Genomic DNA, 26490 nt, shown 5'->3' with positions numbered 1-26490 from the left:
GAACTTGGCTGAAAGCAGGTTCGACCGGATTAGTAACGCGCCACCGACAAACTATGCTGTTCAACTTTCTGGAATAAATCGCAAATTTCTCAGTTCTTTTTTTTTTTTTTTTTTTTACAACAATTCGATTATACGACGAATTGGTTAGAACGACGATGACACGTCGAATTAAATTAATTAATTAGCTGTGACGTGTTCCAAAGGATACGGAACACGCCACGCGACATTTTGGCGGAGCTTTCACTCGGACACGGTAAAATAAAATCGGTAATTTCGAACGTCGTCGTAGAGAAAGGAGAGAGGCGCGTTTAGTTCGGTCGATTAAAAGCAATAAAAGCTGGAGAAGCATCGCGATGACGCGACGTTTCTTCGAGATCTTAAGAGTGGAGTGACTGCATTTACGAAAATAAACGCCGTCGTAAATCGCGCGAGATCTCGATCCTATTATTCGAAACGAGACAACACAGACGTTTCCTCGTCCTTTCTGTAGATCGATAGATTTAAAAGATTCTTCCGCAACGCGTGTCACGATCGTCGAACTTTTCAACACTCGCGCGGTTCTTCGTCTGGCTGACAAATCCGTTCGATTATCGACCGTGGCTGAAGATAGTTGGCAGAGTTAAACAACCCTGTTAACTGCAAAATCGTTTGATTCATCGTACGGATACGCCGATTCGTTTCTTTCATGTCGGCTCAGTTTCCAGGTCCTTTACCCGACACGTAGGTTAATGATAATCGAACCATAAGATCTGACGTTTTATTTTCGCACGCTGCGCGATTAAGATGTTCATTCATCGCATCAGGAATACGCGATGCGAAGTTGTTAGGTTTTTAAAAGACGTCGAGTCGTTTTGTTAGCTATCTTTCCAGCTCGAAAACTGGTTCCAAAAGATTCATCTGCAGTAGTCAATAAGAACGCGCCAAGATACAGAGACCGAGAGCGGCGATTCCATTGAAACGTTCCGACAGTTTCTCCTAGATACTGTTGCGAGATACCATTGAAAACGCGCATTGCGTCGCGGCCCGGACGTTCAAACGTTTGCTGTCGTGCGCGCGAAATGTAGTCGAAATCTCTCGATTCTTTTTCGCATAATTCAACCGTGTGTGACTGCAGGTCTCTTAGGAAATGAAATGTGGCTCGAAATAAAGAGATGAATCTCTGTTTCGTTCGGTTGGCCGGCTTAGATCCGCTGGAATAAATCAACGAAATTAGAGGATAAATTTTTCGTTTTGAAGAACATTAAAAGACCACGAAACAAGAAAGAGGAGAAAAATGAAAAAAAAAAAAGAAAAAAAAACAGAATGGAAAGAGAACGAAGGAACAAAGCGAAGTCTCCTTCGAAGAAGTTAAATGTACTCTTTCTCCGGGCTCTCGAGAAATTTATTTCTGGAAGGAACGAAATATATCGATAAAATAACTTTCGCCAAGGGGGAGAAAAAAAAAAGGAGAACATGTCGTTCGAAAGGAAGACATTCTTATTCGCCCAATAACGCTTTACTCGCGTTGTCTTAACGAAACGTTTTTCTCCTGCACCGCATGGAAATGACTGATCGCGCTCGTCGCTATTTACAACAGGGCAACGATTCGTATTTTGTCCTTGTTCCGTTCGGATCTGTCAACGAGGATCTGTCAAATTCACGCTAGACATCGTAACGCTCAAAGTCGAAAGGAACAGCTGAGCGCAGCAGTCTCGGGAACTGCGGAAACTGCCTGTCGAACCGTACGAAACCGCGCTATTCTACTTCCTTTCTTCCTTTCTTTCTTACTTAATCGAATGACAATACCTCGGCTTATCAAAACTATGATCAGCAAATCTGAAAATTTTTAAGAATATGTTAGTCATGCCTGTATATTTTTAATCGATATCCGCGTTTCAACCTCTGTGTGTGTGTGTTTCCAGGTCGCGGTTACACGGTTAATGCTTTACGTCCCTCGATATTGGTGTAGTACGTTTGTTTCAGAAGCAAGACGCAGGCTCGATTAGTAGCTTGAAATAGATTCGCGTTGCTGAGTTTAACTTTTGATTGATTTCGTCCCAAACGATAGTAAAGTGTTTGAATGTCATTGATGCTTTTACTCAATTTTATTCAATTACATTTTATTCAAAATACATTTTTATATTTCCAGAAAAATCAATTTTACCTTAGTCTTTCGTTATTTTATTACGCTATATGACATTAATTTATTAGATACGCGTTACTTTATTTACAGCTTGTTACTTTAACGTTGTATTACGAGAATATGAGAATAATAGTATTAACTTCGTTAAACGAAGGTGAAAAAGAAAATATTTGAAATTAATCGTGTTACATTGTGACGAGATAGTCGCGAAAGTAGCAGCCACATGTATATTAGATTGGTTGAAAACACACAAAACGATAGTGGTCCGAATCGACGTCTGATTGTAAGCTATGTGTCTATATACATTATTATACATACTTATAGAACTATAGAGAGAAAGAGAGAGAGAGAGAGAGAGAGAGAGAAAGAGAGCAGGCATGGAAGGGGTTCGAACTTCCCGTCTGTTCTTCTGCATGTTAGTTTTGCGGTTCACGAACGAGCACATGTCGATTCTTCGCGCCAGGCTCGCGATATTCGGCTCGTTCGCCTTCTTCTTTTGCCAGACATATTGCGATTACGTTTTGGAAAGGAAATTCACGATCCTCGGTGAGCACGAAACTTTCTTCTGCGACGTGCTCGGCGTGACACCCTCGCAAATGAATTCCATAGATACACGAAGAATCGTTAAAAAAGTACTTCTTGAGAGTTTGTCACGTGACCTTGAATGACGTCACCGAGGCCAATAGGAAACCTTCCAAACGGCGTTATAACGCGAGCTACCGGAGCAAGAGTTCGTGTGACGTCATCTGCGCAGTAGAGTCGCGCGCATCCTGTGTCCAACGACGTGACCGAGGTAGAATCAATTGTAAATTTGCAGTAAAAGTCTCTTTCGTTTTAATCTTCTCATCGTTACGGTAATAACGATTTTTCGATTTATCATTGAAAGTCCGTTTCAAACGTACGTTTGTCGATGTAGGGTAATCAGGAAGGAGGTTGATACATTCCCATCCCCGTGATTTCCTGGTTCTCGCCTTTCCGTAACATTTGCGTTATTCAATTATTTTCTACTTTGATCAACGATGTTCTCGATTAGGTAGAAACATCAATGATGATTCTAAAAGCGACCGAGGAAGAATTTATCGCGTGTGTCGTGTGACGGAACGGGAGAAATATATACGTTTTATAGCAGAGGCTAGCGGCAACGTCGCAAACCGTTTGTCGGACTCAGCCGCCGAGTCACCGACTTTTCGAGGCCACGGTACGTTGTATACCCGTGTGCTTAAATTCATTCCGATTACGAGCGCGATCTACCGGTGCTGGGAAATATGAGCTCAAGGACGAGCTTTTCCCGCACGCTTGTGCCCAAATCCCGGCCGGTAACGCAGAGATTTACTTTCCCTTCTTCGTTCGTGTTCTACTTACGGCTAACCTTGCGACTCTGAATGGCAGCGTTGCGGAGTTCACGCTTTTTCTTTTCTAACCGTTAACTGATTTTACACATCGTTCTAAGATTTATTATCGAACGATCTTTTACCAACCTCGGCTATATTTTCATTTTCCATATTTAACTAGGACACGAGTGTCAAAATATTATTATTAATTCCATAGTTCGCAGGAGAAAGTGACAGAGTATGTATTTTTAATTCATCTGGTGGCCTCCTTGAGAGTAACATTGTTGAAGCAGAAATGTTAAATTAATAATTTTATTGACTCTCGTTCTGACACTAACAAGTATATTTTGATTTTACTTTACTTTATTTTTTCTTGTATAAAAAACAAAATATTTTTGTTCGATATCCACAATTACTATAGTCATGAAACAAAGTACAATCACGGTCTTATGAACTGGTATAAAGAATAATAGTATGATTCCTTTTAAATAAACTTATTTTCCTGTTATCTACTTGAAAACATTGGATAAAGCGTTTCGTTGACTCTTCTATTTATCTCTCTTTTCTCATTAGTATTGTAAGTTATTTTTAATTCTATTTGCATACACATTTTGTTCGAATGTGTTTTAAAGCAGTAAGTGTGCAGGAATTATGTAGAATTTGTAAATTCAATAAGAAATATTTGCATTACATTTAAACGTAAGTCTTTCTTTGCGATAATGTTTCAATTTTTAGATCCTAGAGCCTGTTTATAAATGAAACATTTAAATAAAGAAAACTTTCATAAATAATCACTGTACAATTGTTTGAAAGCGTGTATATATATATATATATATATATATATATATATATATGTTATTGCATTTGTATTTCCTATTGTATTTGTATTGTAACAAAAGATTCGTGAGTAATTGCTTCAAACTTTTAATAGATAGGATAGATACAACAGCTTGTTGTGTTTAATTATCGCACAAGCAGGAGGAATGTGCTTTATCAGGTTAAATATTTACTGTGCGATGTCGATAATTGAGTAAGAATTAAGAACTTTTGTACGAATCACACGAAAATTGTGTACGGTAGAAAATCTTTCCATTAGTAATACGTATATTCTATCCGTTATTAGGTAAATCTAATCATTTTTCCGCTTATTCAACAAATTTTTTAAATTACTGTTATTTGTGTGCTTTTATACTAAGAGCAGTTCTTTCTGTCACATTACTCTTTTTCCATATTCCGCAAGTTCGTTTATCAAGTTTTACGATCGGAAATCAATTTTGAAATTAATCAATCTCGCCATGTGTAATTAATATGTAAAAACTCGTTCGCAATGGAAATACAAAATTGTAACGCAATATGAAGTTTGCTGTTTATTTTTCGCTTCTGATTGCTCTATTTTAATAAATATTTTGCTTGTGTTCGATTTGGAAAAATTCTCCGTTCTCTATGTGTTGTAAAGCTTGTTGAAAAATAGACCCGTTCATTTTTCTGGATAATGCCGTTGCATTTTTATCCGAATGCCTTGCGCAATGTTACCTTTGTGTTCGTTGCGGTATAAAGAAAGAATAATTTTTAATATTATTATGACGAATAAAAAACGCGGTCATTGTAAATTATTCATTACATTAAATTACGATATGTATGTATGCACCGTGCTATGTAATGTGAAATACAATATGCAATGCGACTTGCTGTGGTCAAATGAAGTAATACGGTTTTGCGTTATTATTTAACAACTTGATGAAAAAAGATTCTTCGGCTGTGATTCAAACACTATCGTTACATTGTTATTAAGCTTTTACACGTAGAATGGAAAAAACGATAACTAAGAGAGAAAACATTTTTGTTATTATTATATAATAAATATATACACCGAGTATAAGTAGAGTTTTATAATAAAATGAAAATTTATCTCAATCGTCTGTTAAATAAATTTTACTTAAAATAAGAAAGTGATTATTTAGAACAGTATTTCGTTTTGTCAATTGTAATATATGTGTTATTCAGAACGATATGACGTATCGGTTTATTTGAAGTAACAGCAATTTCAAATAATTGTGTCGTTTCATTATCTTTCTATTTCAGCTATTGATAAAAATAAGTCGCTAGCTTCTGGTCTCTTGTAATATATTCAGTCATTTTGGTTACACGATCAACGAAATTATACTTGCTTAAATATCTCTTTCGTTTTCACTTATTTTTATGTAAAATAAATCGATTGTTTTTAATAACGAAGCAGCTACCTAATAAAATAATTTATCGTTTGGTATATAATTTCTAAAAAGTAAAGATCAATATAGAAAGAAGGAATAATGCATTTTGTAAAAATGAAAATTTGGTAAATCTTTTGCAAAATCATTTATCTTTGTTTCTGGACAATTTCTCTTTTTCGGCCATTACTAGTAGATGCTATAGAGTGCAGTGTTGATTTAATCGGCATAGAAATGCAAACTATGTACATATGTAACGCGAAATCAGGGTTGTGCTGTTTCGTTATCTTGACACGTGGAACTTCGTGGCACAGTTTACTGTTTTATTAAAATGAAATGGAATTTTTTTTCATATCATTATTTTGCCAATTTTTTACATTTTTAATATATGCGACATATGCAACTGGGATAACAGAAAGTTAGTTTTTTTGTTTGAATTTATTATTTCGTGTTACCTTTTATGAAATATTCCAATTTTACTTTTCATTGTCCTCGTTTTCGCAGTTAAAAACGTCCAAGAATTAATTTTAACATGATTCAACATGGATATTCACACTATTCCAAATGTATATATTTTTTATACATTTTTACAGCAATGCATCTATACGAAAATGCTTTTATAATATATCGTTTAAGATGGTATATAATTTATCGACTTGACGATTTAAATTTTTATTGATACAGTTGATATTTTACAGTCGCTACAATTTATTTTATTTTTCACAGATTCGGCACATTAGGGAACAGGAAGGCTCGAATAGTCATGCGGTACAACAGGGAGAAGTGTCTTCTTCGAATCCTAACATACTGTCCAACGATCAAGTTGGTCCTATTTTACTCGAGGTACAACTCAATTTAAATCGAATCTCGTCAATCCATTCTGTTCTTGTTACTTTGGTTCATTGATACTTATACGCCTGGAGCATCTGCACGTTTTTCTTTATTCCTGTTTACTGACAATTTATAACTATATAAACGAAGATCTGCCTCGATAAATATCTGTTTTGTTAAAATTAATCAAATTTCCGGAATATAGAGATTATATTAGAGATAGCGTATCATTGTAATCGATATATTGTTAACGTCACTTATAAATTAAATTAAAAAGACGTTAGATCTAATATCATTCGAATAGAACGTAGAAAATTATTTCGGCTTAAGATCACCTTTTAAACTTTATCTATTGTATGCTCGCTTATGATTTCGGACATTTATGAATCATCTACTGACGTATAAATTGTCTACAAGATGAGAGATCTTATTTATACGAATAATCCAATCGTTCTAACAACATCAGAAGTTAAATTCTAGAAATATTTTATAGAGTGAAAAAAAGAACTATGAATAACTCTTGAAACTCTCCAATATTGATTTCTATGAGAATTAAATAGAAGATAATCTAATGATTAATTAAATTATCGCACTTTCACATAAAGTCGTTTATCTAATCGATATTGTATCTCTCTATTAATCACTGTAGACCATCAATATTATTTATATATATATATATATATATATATTCACATGGAATACCGTTAAAATTTAATTTGCTGTGACATTTTTGTCCAGGCGCTAGATGGCTTCCTTTTTGTTGTAAATACGGAGGGACGAGTGGAGTACGTAACAGATAACATAACTCAGTACATAAATTACACGAAGGACGATGTGCTCGGCAAGGATATTTATAATATTATTCATCATGGAGACCACAACACCTTCATGCCGAGCTTGTTGCCTATACCATTAGGTTAGTACGTCTTTCAAATGCTACCTCGCTCTCATTTTTCATTTTAATTTCAGTTTCCATTTTTTCTCGTCTTTTCTTTTATTTCGCCTTTTTTTTTTAACCAAAAGTGGAAGATATATGGAGATTAAGTTTTCTTTAGGATAGAACGTGTTTCGTCCTCGACGAATACGCGACGAGTACACGATAAAACAATTATTTATGGTTGCTTTTCATATGCGTCAGGGATAGTTATGATAATGTAACTTTAGCATTTATTTACCGGTCGGTGTGCACGTGTACTTTTTCAGTTTATCTTGCTTTGTTATGGAACTTCGGTAGCGACGCATCGGAAAGATTTATCTTGTGTAATGGAAGGAGACAGCTTTGAAATTCTGTAGCGCAGCAGAAATGCGATGCCATCGACGGAGCGCGTTGCACTTCGACAAGTTTGCCTTTTCCTGCTAGCTGTCAGGACACGTGAAATTTTCTTCGCTCGATGCTTACGTTAGTTTACACGCTTTTAGCTACTTTTTACATCAAACGCATCGAACTTTTTCACGTTCGAATGAATTACATATTTTTAGTGAATTCTAGTTGAATTGTTTAATAACACGCTCTTTGAAAGTAACGACAGAAATATCTATTAAGTATCCACTATATATATATTTTAATTATCATGTTCTTATTTAATCGATATTCTAAAGATATTCTAAAGAAATGATCTTAATAAATGTTTCAACCTTTTAATCGAAATCCTGAATTTCTTAATTTTTTAATTTCTCAAAATTTCTTGTCACTTTATTTAAATTATATCCTACAAGTCTTATAGAAAATTAAACGCTCAAAAGAAAAATTTCAAAGAAAAATTTTGTCACATAAACCTTAAACCTTAAATTACGATTAACTTTTATCGTTATGTTATTCACGTTTTTTATTTGCATAAAAGTCAAGTACAGATATTCCACAAAGGTCGAAGAATCGCTTCATTCTATTTTTCTTTTTATAAGAGTTACGATGAGTTAAAATGATATGATATATGAGATAACTGATTTGTCACATTTAAAGACAAGTTTCGTTTGTAATTCAGCCTGGATGAACGAGCAGCCGCCCCAAAGGAACCGTACCTTCAATTGCCGCTTCTTGGTGAAGCCTCCCGATGATAAAGAAGAGACTATGGAGGAGAAGCAGCAACGAGTATCAAAATACGAGTCTATGCAAATCTGTTCAGCTCTTTTGCCAAATAATAGTGATCGTCTGGAGAGCGGTGACGTATCGTCTGAATCTTCAGACAACGGTCCTTGCGTAATGTGCGTGGCTCGCAGGATACCCCCAAACGAGAAGCCCATTGGTACGCCCATCGAACAGTTCACCGTTAAGTTGGACACTACGGGGAAGATTATCGCGGTTGATGTTATCTGGTTATCGTCTCCTTACTCCGAGTACCTAAGCAAGGTAAAGAGGATGCCAAAGATTTCTGATATATTTGCTTTGGAACTGGCTATTTCTTTCAAATGCTAGACATTACGTCTACGTTATTCTTGAGGCTTACGAAGGAATGATTTTATAGTTGTTTAATGTAGTTGAAGTCGAAGAATCTGGATATTTGTTTCTCTTTGGAGTTGTTGTTATTCATTTGCAATTTTCTGAAAGTATGATAATCTTATATGATTTATCGTATTAACGTTAACAAACGTCTTACCTCGTTTGTAAAATAGTGCATTGATTATTATTATTTGTAACGTTTTATTGCAGGAGCTAATTGGCACGACGATAAAGGACCTGTGCCACCCTCATGATCTCAGTAAGCTAACTGCACATTTGAACGATACGCTTCAAGTCGGTGAGAGTACCAGTGGCGTGTACCGACTACGCGTTAGTCCTGATAAGTTCCTTAATATTCAAACAAAGTCAAAGCTTTTCAAAGCAAATGTGATGAACACACTTGTTGCCGACTTCATTATGGCCACCAATACCATCATTGGGTAAGTTGAACCATCTCACGTATATTCCCTTCTTATATGTAACATACGTTTTAGTCGTAAAACATAGGCGCAATATATCTTCAAGACTAATTTTCTCAGATTAGTAGTTTTCGGATTAGTAGAATCGGATTAGTCATTGTCTTTATAAACCTTCTATCTTACAAATGGATTACTTTCATAAATGGTTCTAAATTTCTTTTCTAAAATGTGACACTTCATTAAATCTCCGTGAAATGAATATTTTAGATAACGATTAATCTGAGCTTGAATGTCTTATTATGTACATTGACTACCAAAGTATGAAAACCTAAAATCCAAAGCATCTGGAAAATGAAGTTAAAACGCGTACAGATTGTTTTTATTCGATTACTATTACTATTCGATTACTTGAACAGAACTAATTACAATCTTGTAAGTTGGAATGCTATGGTATTCAGTGGTATCGAATTAAGAGTAGTTGTACAACTATTAAACATTAGGATTGCGAGAAGATACAGGAGAATAAACCAGTAGAATATCGATTATTACAAATTAAGAGATCGTGAATAACTCAGTTACGACCAGCAAAAAGTAACGAATAATTGTACGATCGGTCTATTTTCTATTACCCGATTGTTTGTTTAATCGTCGTATAATTAGAGTCGTCAAAACTTTTCGGTAATCGACGTTCTGCTGGATAATTAAGTTAACTTATCGGTCCCTCATATCGCTTTACTACTGTTCTATTGGAATACAGAGGCAAGGGTGACTATATCTACACGGCATATTCTACCTATGAACTTCCCGCTGCGTTAGGTTTCCGCTAATATATTCTATTTGCCTAACTTCTCCGTGTTTATCTTATGGCTATTGCTTCAATAACATTCTCGGGCTAATTCGAAGGCAAAGTCAGAAAAAAAAGACGGATAAGAAAAAGAAGTAGAAAAATTAAACGGAATTTGTTAGTACGTATTCCCACGAAATAACGCGATTCGTTTCAATTCGAAATTTATTATAGCTTTTTTTTTTCTCCAAAAGTTTTCTACAGGTTTTTCGGTAGTGATTTTTTTTTTTTTAGGTTTTTATGAGAGTCTTGCATGTTTCGCAATACACGGGGTATGTTTTCTCGGTGTTGGAGATCTGGCCACTCTTGAAATTGAAAACAATTTATTCCCCTCCCCCATTGTGACGTTTTACGATTACGATTTCGTTTATCGCTTTTATATATCGCTTTCTAACACTTTGTTTGCTAACAACTACTATGTATCACACACGCTGGTCTTAATCGTTATCTCATCACTCACGAATCACTCTTCTTCGCAATGTTCGTCTCCACGCAATCACATTCTTCGTATATTGTCATCGGAGCGGGAATGGCAAAGGTTAGAAGTGATACGGTACAACGTTTATTGCTGAGATTGTGCAATTGAAAGTTTAAACAACTTCTCTCACACGATCCTTGCCATTTCATTCTCGATTTACGAATTTCGTGACGTTTTTATATTTGTCGGGACAAACGGTGATTGCAAGACATTCGCGATCAGTTGAACTTCTTGGTTCTTCGGTTGAGAAGATTCTATTTAAATTATTCAAAAGAAATAACGAAAGAATTTTATTAATATGGAAATATTTCGATTTTATTCGACGAAGAGAGAGTAGAATATCAAATTAAAAGAAAGAAAGAGATTGGAAACTCGAAGATTGGTAATTTCTTACTTATCGTATTACTTGGTAGTCTAGCTTCATCGAGAAAGATCATGGAAGTTGGTAAAGAGTTTTGCTCTCACCTAACGCGTTCAGGCTGCAAGTAGTTAGCGAAAGTAAGATTTACGATTATCATGGTGGAATGCGGCAAGTCTTACTTACGCTTATGCAACTTAAATTAGGGTATCAAGGTAGCACGATTGATGCCGAAGGTTTCTCGGTAAACAGTGCGCGTGACGCGAAGAACATCATTTTTACACGCTTAAAATCCTCTGCTCGAGTACTATTTAACAACAATCCCTATCGGCTTAATACGATTGATCCATCATTTCAGTCTTCTCATTCGAAGGGATAAAGAGTATATCTGTTCGTTCTCTTTGAATCGCATTGACGTTGTTTCGGGAGCTTGAAACCGGTAAACGCAAGAGATATTACCTGGCCGAGCACTGTTCACCGCGTTCAACGCAACCCGTTACATAGTACATAGTAATGCTTAGTGTTAGACTAAACCGAAAAAAGTGTTTTTTATGGTAACTGCCAAATACATGTGTTGTTTTGTTTCTTGTCCATGATAGGGACAATGACTTAACGCCTATCGAGGGTGGTCAGCTTTCCAACAACAAAGTGTGCTCTGGACACTCTAGTAACCGTTGTGCGAATAATAGTAATAATAATAATGGTAACAATAACAATAACGTGGGTGGCCCGCTGATGTCCGTGGCGCATCTAAACGGTCAAGTGAGTGGTATCAGTAGTCGGGGGTTGGCGGGTACGTCGTCGCACACCGGTACCGCCGCGACATCGTCAAACTCGATAGTGTTTAGCGCGGCCGAGTCTTGCAACCCCCTGCCGTCGCTGAGTACCAGTAATCCGTTCAACCACTTTTCGGGGAACATGGACTTGGAATTCGAGCTCTTCCCCAGTTCCACATGGGACTTGGATAGTAACAGCGGGTGGGCAGATAGGCCCGAATCGAGAGCGAGCGGGCCACCAAATTCACGACCATCTTCCCAGCCAGCCCCGACATCTCCGAGTCCCCAGGGAACGTTCTCCTCTAACTCGGCGGTGGCGCCTCACTGCAGTCCCCTACGCGCGTTCAGCCCAACTTCAGGCAACGCAGCTCACACCTTCAGTAATTCGTTCCCCTTCAGTCCGCTTCAGGAATCACAGACGTCCTCCTTGACCAACAGCGCTACTAGTAGTGTTAGTGCCAACGGAGCCGCCGGATTGACGCCCAAGAGACAGGATGAAGGGAAGACCGGATGTTCGACGACCAACCAATCTGCCATGGAGGCGAGCAACGCGAGAAACAACGCGACCTCCGTCACTGGAACTGCGGCCGTTGCAGCCGCAGCCGCAGCCGCAGCCGCGGCTGGCCAAACTGGCTCCACCGGGACCGTTATCGAAACTCAGAACAGTGTTGTGTCCACCGAGTCTGGTAGACTAAGAAACTTGTTGACCAAGGGGGCTAGTGCTAGTGAGGACAGTCAGGACAATGCGAATAACGATTCGGAGAGAGAAAATAAACATAGAATATTGAAGATCTTGTTGAATCAGCAAGACGAGGACGATTTTCATCCCGAGCATAATAACAAAGTGCGCACGAGTCCTAGCAACATGCCGAAACCGAGCATGGAGCATTCGAAATCTTCGCTTGGAAATAATATGCTGCTACAGGTAAACAAGCTGATCATTGGCATCCAGAAATTCCAACTGGTATCGGACTGGTGCCAATCGGACTGCTTCCAACTGCTTCGCATTATCTTCTTTTTCTTCTTTCTCTTTTTTGTTTTTAAATTCCTTATCGTTTCCCTAGCTTTTGTAGTGGACGTGATCAACCAATATATCTATTTTCTTTTATAAGTAGCGATTCACTTCTCGCTGATTGAGTCGTTAGTATATTAAATAATATATTGTCGATGGACGCTGTATTATATCTGTAATTTTATCAAAATGTTATAGTATACAGGGTGGCAGCTATTGGTTGATCGCAATATTCTATTATATAGTAATTGTACTTTGTTTTGTATAACTATTTTATTTCGTGTAATCTCTTCTTTTGAAGCTATTAAACGAAAAGAACGACGATGAAGATGAAGAGGCTCGCATTGGCTTAAAGAAGAGGAACGAACTTCTGCAACAGCTTCTGAAAGACCAAGATGACGAGAGAAAAGTACAAGAACAACAGGTAGGTAGCGATAAGCTTAGCCTCCATATAGTTTGATACTATATAGATATGTATGTACAAAATTATTCCAATTTAAAATTATTCGTTTGCATTCTGTACGATATAATGGTGTTTTAATTCATCGGTTCTTTTTAATAGAGTCTTTTTACATAAAAAATTTTAAAGTTTAAGATTGAAAAATTGATAATGTTGTGTCAGTTTGATTAATAAAAAGTAATTCGAATAGTGTAAATCACAAACTCGGGAAGAGGATTCTCTGTTGCGAAGTCTTGGATTTCGGAACACGACACCATCGCCGTCTCAATCAAGCGACAATGTCGGACACGGTGGTTCCACTCAAGTCGGTCAGAAGAGACCTGGCGAAGATGGTGACGTGAACATAGCCGCGAAACGGCCCATGGATGGATCGCATCAAGTGTCTTCTTCTGGCACGTCCACTAACGCGACCAGCAAGCTCTGGGAGAGGAACAAGATGTTGGCTTCGTTGTTGGCCAAGCAACCTCCTCAGCCAACCACTATCCCACCAATACCTGCATCTGTGATATCGGCTACCCCGCAGGTAATTAAATATTTAATTATTTTCTAATTTTATGAAGTGTTAGTTTTCTGATTATACTGATCGTGATAATTTTACTAGGTTCGAAAGAATGTATTTTTTATTATACATTATTATATAATTTACTTAGTAAAATAGTTGCCTATCTAGAAAATGATCCAAGTCTGATGTTAATTCGCCAATATTTTCAAATTTCACAAAATTTTTTATAAGTAGTTCTATCGTGCATTTAATCTTTGCGAAGTGAACAAGACACTTATAATTTATTATTAATTAATTATTATTAATTTATTATAATTTATTAATTATTATTAATTTATTATAATTTATTATTATAAATGTAATTTATTGATATTGTCATCTCTTATGTAAGGACAAGCTGCTTCGCATAGGGTTAAAATCCCAACAGCAACAGCAACAGTCGCAACAACCGCAATCCCAGCCACAACAACAGCAGCAGCAGCAGCAGCAACAGCAGCAACAACAGCAACAACAACAACAGCAGCAGCAGCAACAACAGCAGCAACAGCAGCAGCAGCAGCAACCTTGGACAGGTGGCAGCTTGCAGTCGGTTGGTGGCAATAATACGATTACGACTACCGCTACTTCCGCACGTACTCCTCTCCAAAGCCAGTCGAGACAACTACCTCGCCAAACAACCAATACCTACCTCACTCATATGCTAAGTCAGGTAATATTCAGTTGCTTATATTATAAAATTATTCGATCGTTTATTATACTCTTTTGTTAAAATATTGGTTTTTGTCTAATTACAGAATAATTGAATAAATAATTACGAGACTTGTTACCTGTTTATAGCAACAAAGACCTCAAATTGGTCAAATAGATTCGGAATTTACGGGCAGCGGGGAGTATCGGCAAACGAGCACCGATCCCAGTGGTTGGGATAACCAGTCATCAGATCCTGATCTTTCCGATATCTTAGATCAAGTTATCGAGTTCGTGCCGGATGAAGCTATCACAGGTATACAATTAATTATTACTGCCATTAAACGCATGAACTGTGTCTAATATATACTCGTCTTTCACTCCTTTATGTTTAATATATTTTAGATATATAACTGTATACCTTCGCTGTCACGGCATAATTATAAACCTTGTGATTTTGCTTTCTTTTAATGATGCTTCGTTCGAGAGATACTCGTTAGCAGTAAACTAATACACTCACGGGGGTTATTTGTGCCATTTGTTCGCGTGTGACAGCGAAAGTAATTATCATTATAGATAATAATTTTTATTTAATAGATTCGTCTGCGATAGCAAATCTCCTAGATGCAATCGAAGCACCGCAAAACAACGCGTTGAACGAGAAGATGGCGATTAACGCGATACAGAAGTCGTTGATGTTATGCGAGACTGCCGTAAATCCAACGTCTTCCACCATAACAATTCCTGGCACGCCTCCAGCTTACTCTACAGCAGTAAGTTGATATCCTTTTCGCGCGTATTTTTATAACGCGTCTGCGATAATCGTAATATACTAAATATATGTATATATTAGTTTTAACATCGACCGTCCTGGTAGCTCTATCGATATTACTTGTCGCGTGTACTCGTTACACGGTATTACATGGTCGTGATAATTAATATTTATGAACGATATAATTTTAGTTGGGTACCACCCCTGTAACGACGAGTCATAGTTACCAGCCACCACCGATATATCAACAACAGTCAAGGATGAGGTTTAATACGCAACCGGGCGTCAGGCAGACGACCGCTCAATTCACGCAACAGCAGCAATTACAAATGCAACAGCAACGGACGAAAATGATACAGCAACAACAACAGCAACAGTTGAAGCAGAGGTTGCTGCAGCAACAGCAGCAACAGCAGTTACTCATTCCTTCCAATGCTACAGCTACGGACCAAATTACTACCGGAATTCACAATATCGATAACCTTTTGAACAATACTGTTGCGCCAAATGTATCGTTACAGGTAATTACAGAGTTAGTCTTGAGTCATTACATAAAATCACAAACTTGTTACACGTAATTGATAAATTATATTGTTCTCAGCGGTCGAGTGTTCCAGATTCACAAGTGTCTCCAGGTTATGGGGGATCCGTCCAGATGCCTTCCGGTCATCGACTTGCTCATTCGTATTCTCATCCTTCAACGTTACCACAACAGTAAGTTAATAATTAGTAAAATTAATAATTATTCTGCAAGTATCTCACATTCTTCATTTGTTTCTAGCCCTATCGTAAACAGTAATTTTAACAGTGGTCAACAAGTGTCTGTGGCAGCGCGACTCTCGCCGCACTCTCCGGCTGGTATTTTGTCATTTTCCCACCCTCAGCCGTTGTCGCCACGGGTGACGCAAGTACGTTTCAAGAGTCATTTAATTAGACAAGGCGTCCTAAATGCCTGTTGCGTAGTTTCATTTGTATTTTTAAGTTTTGTTTTTATTTTATCGAGAGGAGCGCGTGCGCGTCGTTTCTTAGAATAATTTCCATTGTTTACTTCGTGCCTCGTTTATATAATTTACGTTCTTGTTTACGTACGACACGAATATTTAATTTTTCTTTTACGTTTTGTGATTAAGGGCAACTATGGTAATACCCCGAGATTATTCACCGTTAACCAGGTGAGATCGCAGCAACAACCTACCGCGCAGCAGCAGTTGCAGCAACAGCAGAGATCAATGCCGTCGCCAGGGACTCCAGCATCTGCTCGGCAGTCTCCGTTTCCTGCGGAAACCTTTCCCCCACCTACGTCCCCCACAGCCAGCCAATTTCCACCTGGCCCTAATCCTGGTGCTCCAAATCCTTCGACCCAATATCGGTTGCAACGGACCACTTCTACACCTTCAGCTACGACTCAGTTGCCAGGTAGGTTGATATTCTGTTCGGAATTCTTCTTCATTGACGGTGTAATTATATATTACGAATATTTATAATGAGACTTTTTTTCCTTCGTTGCTACTGATCACGCAGTGGTGCATTTATTACGTTTAAATCGTGTATCTTCGATTCCATAGGTTGTGTGATATTTTTTTTTTATGTGATCGTAATACGTAAAATTATACTGTTAGTATTTACGAATTGTACATTTAAAGAAGAAAGTTTGTAGGTACTCTTTAATGCGTAATTGCGAATGTATATATTAACTTGAACCCGTATTCTGTGCAAGGCGTTGAAAGACTCTAAGACGGTGATCGCGTTGTGATTTCGTTCGTCGTGTCGGTATCGTCAAAGATATTCAATACTCTATATTAGTGTGATTAATCTTAAGTATTTATGCGAATAAATATATATAATACGAATACGAAACAGAAGGTGTGATCTAAATATATATATCTTGTCGACGCGTACATAGGTAAGTATAAAACCGATTCCAATATGTGTTTCTCTGTTGTATGTTCAGAAACGGAACAAGTACGTTTAGATTAGATAGATATGTGTATAGATAGTTATTAGACATTTTTTTACATCAGTATTTTTCAACTTGTTCTAATTTTAGAAAGAAATAATATACATTTGTTTTTTCGGTATCATTTTCCATTGATTTTACAATATATATTATATATTATACATCCAACATTCTCTTGGAACTAAAACGATATTACAAACAATTTTTTCTAGTATGTTTCCGATATAACCAATAATTTATGATTGTGAGACAAAATATCAAAAAAAATTTAATCGAGTTTAAACATAATTCTATGTTAATCCAAACAAAAGAGGAAATAGTGCATATAAAGTACAATAGTATAAAGTAACATGCATTTAATATCCGTATTGTTACATACGATTACATATTATAAAACGAAGAATACGAAGAACTTGACCAAAATTATATTATATTAGACGTATTCCAATCTCAAAGTGGAGCATGGAGGAAAGCTGGCTAGAAGCGCTATAAACGCTTTTGCTATGAGATTACAAGAAGCAAGGAGATAGACAAGCTTGATGTTGCAGGTGGGGTAGGTTCGCCCCGGCACTACGGCGGAGTGAGTAAGGAACAACCTCTTCTTTCACCTAGTCATCCACATTCGGGTTGCAACCCGGCAACACCGACTCACAATCAACACAACGTAACGAATACCCAACAACACTTCTCCAACCAACAACATTCTTCTATGATATACCACACGACCGCCAATACTATCAACACTGCTGACATGCAGAACAATCAGTTCTGTTACGATCGGACGTCTGTTCCACTCTATTCGTCAGGGCCTGGGGACACGCAGGATGCCAGGTCTTTGCCTCCCGGTAATCCTGTCAATCACCAATTGGGTGGTAAGTCATGTGACCACTTAATGTCATGTGACCATCACTTCGTCATCATCACACCCCCCCTTCCGTATACGCCCTTCTTTGTATCTAAAATACCTCGTGTCACGAGATCGGCTACAAAGGCATGAGACATATTGTGTTCTTTTTTTCTTTTTTTTTTTTTTTTATTTCGTTGATACGTGGGAAAGCACATCATTCTCTATTCACCATCCACCCCATCGATGTATCTACCTAAGCAACTGTAAATACGACGATCATATAAGCTGCAGCGTTTTTCCATGCGTTCAATGTACCCCTTCACTTTTTAGACGCCCTGTATATTTCCTCTTTTACGTCTCATATGGGAAGTGGTGCTTGCTGTGTGGCTAATCAGATGCCGTGAAATATCTCGTGATTTGATTAGAATCAATCGGATCATTCCATCTCGAATTCAACGACTGTTTTGCTCTCATGCATTTCCATTTGCCTTTATTCATCAAGATCATCGAGACATCATTCTTGCTTGTTAGATTGCAATTGGAACGATAGAGATATGCCTGAACCACTGTCGTTTAATAGCATTCCTATGATTCTTGAGATTCGAAGGATTCTTTGCCTTTTTCAATTTTGTCTACTTCCTGGTGTCTTGCTCAGTTTCGAGCTTTTTCGAGTGATCAGTGAAACAGACCATCGTCATAATTCTTTTTCATGTCTCTTTTCTGACGATCGTTCCTGTCGTGTATCTCATAAGAGATGCCAACGCAGAGTAGCGTATCCTATCGAAATAGCGTTAAATGTTGCATGGTGCTTTTGTTTATAGTTTGAGAGCCGACTATTTTCGTAATCATACCAATGGAATGTATTCTTCGTTTACATTGTAGTATGGATTTACGAATTAAAGAACACTCTGATCCTGTCCTTTTTCTGTTTCTTCAGTTTCATTCGAAGATACGCATACGTTACTTGAGAAGAAAATCGTGATTTGTAAATCACGAGCTTCACAAAAATTTAAATATACTTACGCGTTAACAGATTTAATAATCGAGCATTTTCTTCATAGTCCAAGAGATGGCTAGAAAGAGAATATTTTTTAATCGTTCGACTTTGTAATAACAGAAAGACGCGAAGAGTTTATTTTCTACTTTCTCGCTACTTATACTGTGTTAGAAGAAAATTCTATTCAATTGAGTCCCGGTATTTGCGCTTGAAGATAAAAGATTAAATATTCATACGAGTGACGTATTCGAATTTTTTCAAGATAATGTGATAAGGGAAACAGCTACCATTATATAACTGTAAACTAACTTCAACGATACCATGTTCTCATTAGATGATCCTTTCATTCTGTGAATAACAATCCATATGTGATCCTAACGACGCAAAATAGTTAGACTTTTCCATACCAAGAACTGTGTTAAATGTTTGTCTGTCGAAACACGTACATTTTGTAAAAACGTGACAAAATGCCTCGTGTCTCTGGGGTAAATCGATTCATCTGTATTTTACGAGAATCGTGATGTAACATAGTACATATTCATCCCCGTTTACGCGATACACCCCTTCTCACACTAATTTCAGCGATACAGACATAATGTTCGATTCTGCACTCTACCTCTTTTTAGCGATATAGAGACTACACTTTCCTGTGGTGATTGTAGACACTGATGTACTTATATGTAATGACATAGTAGATAAGTCAGTAGGAAAGACTACCCTTTGTATCATATCTTTTTAGGTACCTTTCGTATGGCTCGTATGCGTTAAAATCACCGTACTGTTTAAGGTGGACCGGAAACGGAAGCGGGCAAACCATGTACAAGTTACGGTATTCTGGATGTTACCTAAAAAATGATAATCATAGTGAAAAAGACAGCTAATAAAAATATAGTGAAAATATAGTAAACGATAGAAACGGTAGTTGTAATTTTATTTTACATAAAATTGATTTAATAATCAATTCTAATGAATTATGGTTTAATTTGATTAAAATAGAATACAATTTTTATGAGATAAATCTGTTAACCGGTGTTACGACTCCTGTCGTCTCATATAGCATTTCGAATCGTATTGTTTTGTTCATTATTCCGAAACATATATATCATTTATTATTTTTATAAAAATTTCATTTTTTCCCTTTAAGTACATAGAAGTCATTTGAACTTGGGAATATTATTTGGCACGATTAAATGAAAATGATACTTTTAAAAAAAAGATCAGAAAAGAACGCTAAGCCAGGATTAAAAGAGCGATTGAAAATAGCTCTTTGAGTGCTGATTTGCCCATTTCCGGTTCAGAACGTATTTACACTATGTATTTAGTGACTACCTCCGGCACTTCCGGACCACGTAAAGTAGCGTCACTATCACTTGCACCACATATATGAATTTTGTGTTACAACTAATATATTATCATATTAATATATTAAACGTATTATTATCTTCCTATCGTAAGAGTGAATTTTTTGTATCAATGAAATTAGAAAAGAAAACAATGATAATATGTAAAAGCGAATTGCTTGCGAGTTTCCTTTGCTTTTTCTTTTTTTTTTTTTTTTTATTAAAAATTTAGTTTAGCGTTAAAAGTACTGTTTTCATGAATTTTCGACATTAGTTGAAATTCGAATGTAAAATTTCATTATCGTTTAGTCTATAAATTTTAATTAAGATTGTGAAAGTATTTCGCTGTGGGAGCATACATTCGAGTGAATTAATTTTGCATATATCGGTGTAATTTATACTGACTCGAGAAAATCATTATTCATAATTCTCAACTGTCTACATTTAATTTTGTATGCTTGTTATGTCATGCTGTTTCGTTTCTCTCCTGTTTATGTTCTTCATCGATCTTCGATCCATTCGTGATTTTTATTCGTGCGTATCAATTATTTTTATATGTTTGTAGCATTCGTTATATGTTGCGTTATTTTACAATTGGAGCATGATCAATGCGGACGATTCTTTCCTTTGCTTTGGTTCGATATAGTCCATTTTGTTTTCACTTCCGATCGATATTAACGAATTTTTCTATTCTATGATTTTAATTATTTCATAATTTTTTCATAATTTACGAATATACCTACATATTAACGCATTATTAATTTTTATTTGAATTTTTTTTATAGTCTTAGTAGTCTTATTGTTAGTCTTAAAAGTAATCTTTTAGGATTGTAATCACATGTATCAATTGTTAATAGTACTACCACAAAATGTTAATATCATCGATAAACTTAAGCTTGTTCGATATTTTTATCAAATTGCGCGCGAATGAAATGTACGAAAAACTAAAAGCACTTGGTCGCTTTAATCATTCTCCAATTTCCACTGAACTTTCATCCGTACGGTACAATAAAAAAAAAAAAAAAAAAAAAAGAGTGTGAGTCCACGGTTTTCAGAACCGTACGTATATCTTAATAACGAGACTAAGAAGATATTACTAACAACGACGCATTCTCATGTACAGTACATCGAGCTTTTGTGATTAATCATTGTGTCACTAAACGCAGTGTTACTAAGCATCGTCGAGTATAATTTACGTTAAATGTTTTTCGAAGCTATATTTTATACGTGTGATCTTGAAACAAAAACCAAAAAGAAAACAAAAAAAGAAAGAAAAGAAAAGAAAAGAAAGAGGAGAAGAAGACAGAAAAAAAGGAAAACTCAAAGCTTTTTGTACGGCGCTCTTGTAGCGAACGAAGCTTCGTCTCCTAGCACTTTTATTTATTATTTTTTTTTTCTCTTTTTACTATCTCTTCTTCCACCAACAACATCCTTATGCTTGAAATATCATGATAAATATCCAGGAAAGGATGGGCCAGGTATCGACATGTTTCGGAATAAGTCATTTATTCGAACTTATATCAACGGAATATTGTAAATACCGCATTTTGTAATAAAGCAATCATCCTGTACCTTTGACTAACTTTTACGTTATTGCTTGCACAATAATACACGATCTATGAGTAACTACCTAAGATGTAATTAAGATTATAATTATCGAGTTGTCAGTTTACACGAGAGAAAGGAAAAGAAAAAGAGAGAAGATAAGAGGGAATAAAAAGAAAACGAGGATCGTGGTTCGTGTTTAGCGTGTCCGTATTTAAAAATCTAACGAATCCTGTTTCGTTTTGTCACAGGAAATGCTAGCAGCACTTCGGAGTTCGTAAGGCAAGAACTGAGAGCGATCGTTGGCGCACGAACGCAACAACAGCAACAACAAAGGATACCTAACAATATTCAGAACAACCTTTCTGGTCAAGTATCTCAGGATGATCTCGAAGCACTCGGTCTGACGTTTGAAATGTCTTCTGCAGGTACGTCTGTCGGAAGAAGAGATACGTTTTCTCTTTCGAAAGTCGTGTGTTAGTCAAGAGGCTTAGTCGAACAGCTTGTAACAAAAGGAACGGAAAAGAAATTAGTTCTCCACCTAATTTCTTTTTCTTTCGGAAATTTTTGTTTTTTTTTTCGAAAACTGGGGGAATTATATTAATTGCTAATGATGTTCATTGGTTTCTCGATGTATTAACAAAATTGATAAAAAGTTGGATTTCGCGTTCCGCTACGGAGTATATTCATTGATCTTTGATCGTTATAATTATTTCTGTACGTTGTAAATAGCGCGTATAATGTGCTGGAAGCTGTGAAAAAGTATTACAGGGATCCTACATATATTCACATAAAGTTTCGCTTCATTTATATCACGTTTCATTCAATTACACTTTTTAACAACTTTCTTAATAGTCGTTCGTTTAATTTTTTCACGTATTCCCGATATTGTTGTAAAAATTGAATAACTCGTTCTCTGTATCATCTCTGTATTAATAGCTGCCATTAAATTAAAAAATATTAGGAAAACGTATAGATGTAATGTTAAAAATTGTAGGGGCGAAGAAATTACGATTCAGCAGTAAATGGTACCAATAGAACTGCTTTTTCGTCGAGAGTTTCGCGTTTAATTAACATTGTCTACCGTTCTCAGTTTCTTCTTAATTATATTTTCTATAAATCTAATGTTTTTGTTGCAAAACTTGAGAAAAGAATTTTCCCTGAAAATCCTGAACCGACGTTCATAAAATTTCACGGTGTATAAATTCTTGCGTAAAATTCTATACGAGACAAAGAAATTGATCGCGTAATACTATCCGCGAGAATCTTTTCCGAAATCTATTCGCGAACGAGTCGAAAAGCATATTCAGAAACACGACGATTCAACGCCATACAAATTTCATCGGTTGTATCTATCATATCTCATCATCGGTATCACGATCGAGACGCGAATCTATCAATCGCTATCAGACAGTGGGTACCGGCTTTCACTTTCGATACAATTGTCCCTTTCGACTAAACAAAGAATCGATTCTTTTCTTTCGTAAACGATTCGAATCGGGGAAAAAATCGAACGATAGTTGTTTTATAGCTCGTGTCTGTCGTGTGCGTGAGGACGATATAGTTACGTGCCTATTACATATAAATATGTACAGGATCGAAAGATGTGTCCGACACACGAACACGAATACGTCCGCTTCTTGTAAGAAAACGCATTATTTCTAATGAAAGATTGCTGGTAACGCCTACTGTTACAATGTCCTAACTAGGTGAGGCTGTGGTTAGCGATGGCCCTGCCAAGAGCTGGGCCATTGGGAGTGCCGGAAGTGCCCCCTCATCCTCCAGGGTAAGACCCTTCCGACAATTACTTTTACGTATACATTTATATATTTATTATATACATACATATATACTTATTTATTTATCTCTCTCTTTATACATACAATTTTTTTTCATTTATTTCCCATTTGATTTTGTATGCTATGTCTTCCCTTCTTCGCTTGGCTTCAGAACTTATGTGCACGACATGTTTAACGAGTACTTTTTTTTTTTTATTTCTCTACGCACTGAGCGTAAAACTTGTAGGGGGTATTTTAGCGCTCTCTTTTTGCATGTGTCACTTTGAACGTTATTTACATTTATTTACATATTTCACTGTAGTAGTCGTAAATACGTTCGTAACGTTAGGATAACGTCTGCATATTTGTATAGATCGTTGACGCGCTCACCAGCTACGCAGTGTATAGCGAGATTTATCTTTTGCATCACGAAACAGTATTTTTCAAGGTAGTCTTCGCGTCTCTACTCCTTTTCTTCTTTTCTTTCTTTTCAAGTTGTTTTGACATTTTTACTTTCTACCAAGTTCCGACGAAACGAGAGCGGATATCTTATCTTTCGTTGAACAGACTCTTTGTTTTCCACTGTTTCGCGTGCATACACGGTTATATCGACTTTGTACGATTGATAGTTGCGTGGACGTACAAAGGGTACACCAAGCCAGCTTGTTCGTCTTGTCAGACGGTGATCATCCGCGTTTTTTTTTAACTTCCTTTTTATAGTTTCGTTTAATTATTCTTTACTCCGTTGCCACTGTATCTAGAGATGCAGAGGTAATCGAGGCATACGTTAATTGGGTAATCAGAGGAAAATTGGTATTTCGTATTTCTTTGTACATACATTTCTGTGCCGCCTATAATTTAGCCAGAGTTCAATATCTGTTTGTAATATTTCAATCGAATTCAAATGAAATTATATTACGTACTAGCGAACATTGAAAGTAGAAAAACATACGTCTGTCATTTGCCAAGAGTTCTTACAATTTTTAGCCATCTTATCGTAATCGATTATATCTAACGACATAGATGTACACGTAAGAAACAAGGTTAATTAATTTTTAGATAGGAAAATAATAAGAATAACGAGCGATTAGTTACGCTAGCGAGATATCGAAAATTAAAAAGTATCTGTGCAGAAGGATCAATAAATTGGAATATCGATGGTTATTAATCACGACGAGCCTGGTATATCGTTTTCCTGTGCACGTCCAAAAGACAGCAAAATATCGCTTTATCCACGTTATTCATTGGCGCATCTTGTTTCAAGTTTTACACTCAGTGACAATTTACGAGACTAGGAAATGCGACATTTACTTCTTTGCATAACTCTGTCAGTTTGACTAATATCGTCGTTAGTAAAACGAGAGAATTAGTTTTGAGAAACGACTGGAAATTTTCGAATCAAACGCGTTAACGTTTCTTACGATCAAACGTCGTATAATTTCTATGCATAGAACTAACGTTTATTCTCTTAAATCGTATTAATTGCAAGTAACCACGCAAATATTTCTCGTTGTTCGCGACTGACTAACGCAACGCAAAAATATGAAGATATCAAATTCAAATAATCGCGAAGATTCGTTTAATTTCCGACAGTGACTACTCGATAAAAGAATGAAATTCTTTGTAAATTATATTTCTCCTTTTCAAAATTTTAGGGCTTTTTCGAATTTTCTTACGATCAAAGGAACATTCAAACGAATATTTTACAACTGTTTGAAAAATAAATTCGTGTAGTACAAAAACGTGCTATTGTATATATTTAGAATAACAATAGAATGTTTGATCGTGGTCATCGTTTTCAAAAATTGGGAACCTGCAATACTTTCACTTGATATCTTTATCTCATTGTAGAGACACGACTTAGAGCATATACAGGAGAAGAAAAGAAAAGAAAAGGAAAGAAAAAAGAAAATTGTAAGCAAAAAGCAAATATTTTTTGAACGATCTTTTTTTTATTATTTACTTGACAAGTGACGTCTCTTTAACCATAATACCATTTTCTATCAATTTATTACGCAATTCTGTTGCTATATCTAGAAAAATATGGGTTGATTTTTAATAAAAAAAAAAATATCGTTATATAGAGGAAGCTTTACGAAAATGCTTTCAATTAAAATATTTGTCCAAACGAGACGAAATGCAAAAAGGACGAGTAAAATAACATAAAGTAAAATAAATTGAAGTAACAAAAAATATTTGTCGCATTGTATTTATGTATATGCCTGATGTGACATTTTTTTTTTTTTTAAGGCTGCTGTACCTTAGTTCGTTAAGAAAGAAAAGCTGTAGTTGTTTGTTTGTTGATGTTTCAAGCATAAATACGATGGGTGCTGAGACACGTTGTTTCCTCTTCATTCTACAGGGTGATGGTGCCGTAAGCTTTAGCTCATTCGAAGTAATCAATATTAATCACACTGCCATTGTTGTATCGTGTAACGTACATTTAGTATTGTAATGCTTTTTCACAGTGAGCCAAATGGATATCTAAACGCGTAGCTCCTTATTACATACCTACTATTTTTCTCTCATATGCCGATTGCTCTCGTTGCATGAAGCAAAACTATTTTCGCGGTAAGTTTTACGCCGACGCCGACGAAATCGATGGAAACGCGGAAGGAAGCCTCCGAAGGCCAATCGCGAATATTAATTTCCTCGATGAAATTGTTAATTTTAATGCGAAATAGTTGCGGTTCGTCGAATTTTCCTTCGAAATTTCGTTCCAGTTAATGGCAAATCATTCTGATGGCGTAGCCGTAGATTAACGTGTTCAATACGACAGTAATATTAACG

General features: G+C 36.3%; 1 protein-coding gene across 8 annotated transcripts in view; it reads left to right on the top strand.

Moving 5' to 3' along the window:
• Positions 1-26490, top strand: part of LOC117242793 (nuclear receptor coactivator 2-like) — a 127065-nt gene that overhangs the window by 97099 nt on the left and 3476 nt on the right. For 3 of the 8 annotated variants that reach the window (XM_033509720.1, XM_033509719.1, XM_033509721.1), the window contains 17 exons: positions 6387-6503; positions 7230-7407; positions 8474-8838; positions 9139-9368; positions 11627-12728; positions 13117-13239; positions 13466-13798; positions 14169-14486; positions 14615-14780; positions 15062-15237; positions 15428-15757; positions 15838-15950; positions 16018-16144; positions 16367-16652; positions 17742-18065; positions 22174-22350; positions 23632-23708. In XM_033509720.1, coding sequence (XP_033365611.1) covers positions 6387-6503; positions 7230-7407; positions 8474-8838; positions 9139-9368; positions 11627-12728; positions 13117-13239; positions 13466-13798; positions 14169-14486; positions 14615-14780; positions 15062-15237; positions 15428-15757; positions 15838-15950; positions 16018-16144; positions 16367-16652; positions 17742-18065; positions 22174-22350; positions 23632-23708 — 4542 coding nt within the window. The remainder of the gene's footprint in view (positions 1-6386; positions 6504-7229; positions 7408-8473; positions 8839-9138; positions 9369-11626; positions 12729-13116; positions 13240-13465; positions 13799-14168; positions 14487-14614; positions 14781-15061; positions 15238-15427; positions 15758-15837; positions 15951-16017; positions 16145-16366; positions 16653-17741; positions 18066-22173; positions 22351-23631; positions 23709-26490) is intronic. The other 5 variants (XM_033509726.1, XM_033509722.1, XM_033509723.1 and 2 more) reach the window with 5 other exon arrangements.

Source organism: Bombus vosnesenskii, unplaced genomic scaffold (assembly GCF_011952255.1).
Source record: "Bombus vosnesenskii isolate JDL3184/JDL3185 unplaced genomic scaffold, Bvos_JDL3184-5_v1.1 scf7180000016279, whole genome shotgun sequence".
Classification (NCBI taxonomy): domain Eukaryota; kingdom Metazoa; phylum Arthropoda; class Insecta; order Hymenoptera; family Apidae; genus Bombus; species Bombus vosnesenskii.
This window is presented reverse-complemented; position numbering and strand designations above follow the sequence as displayed.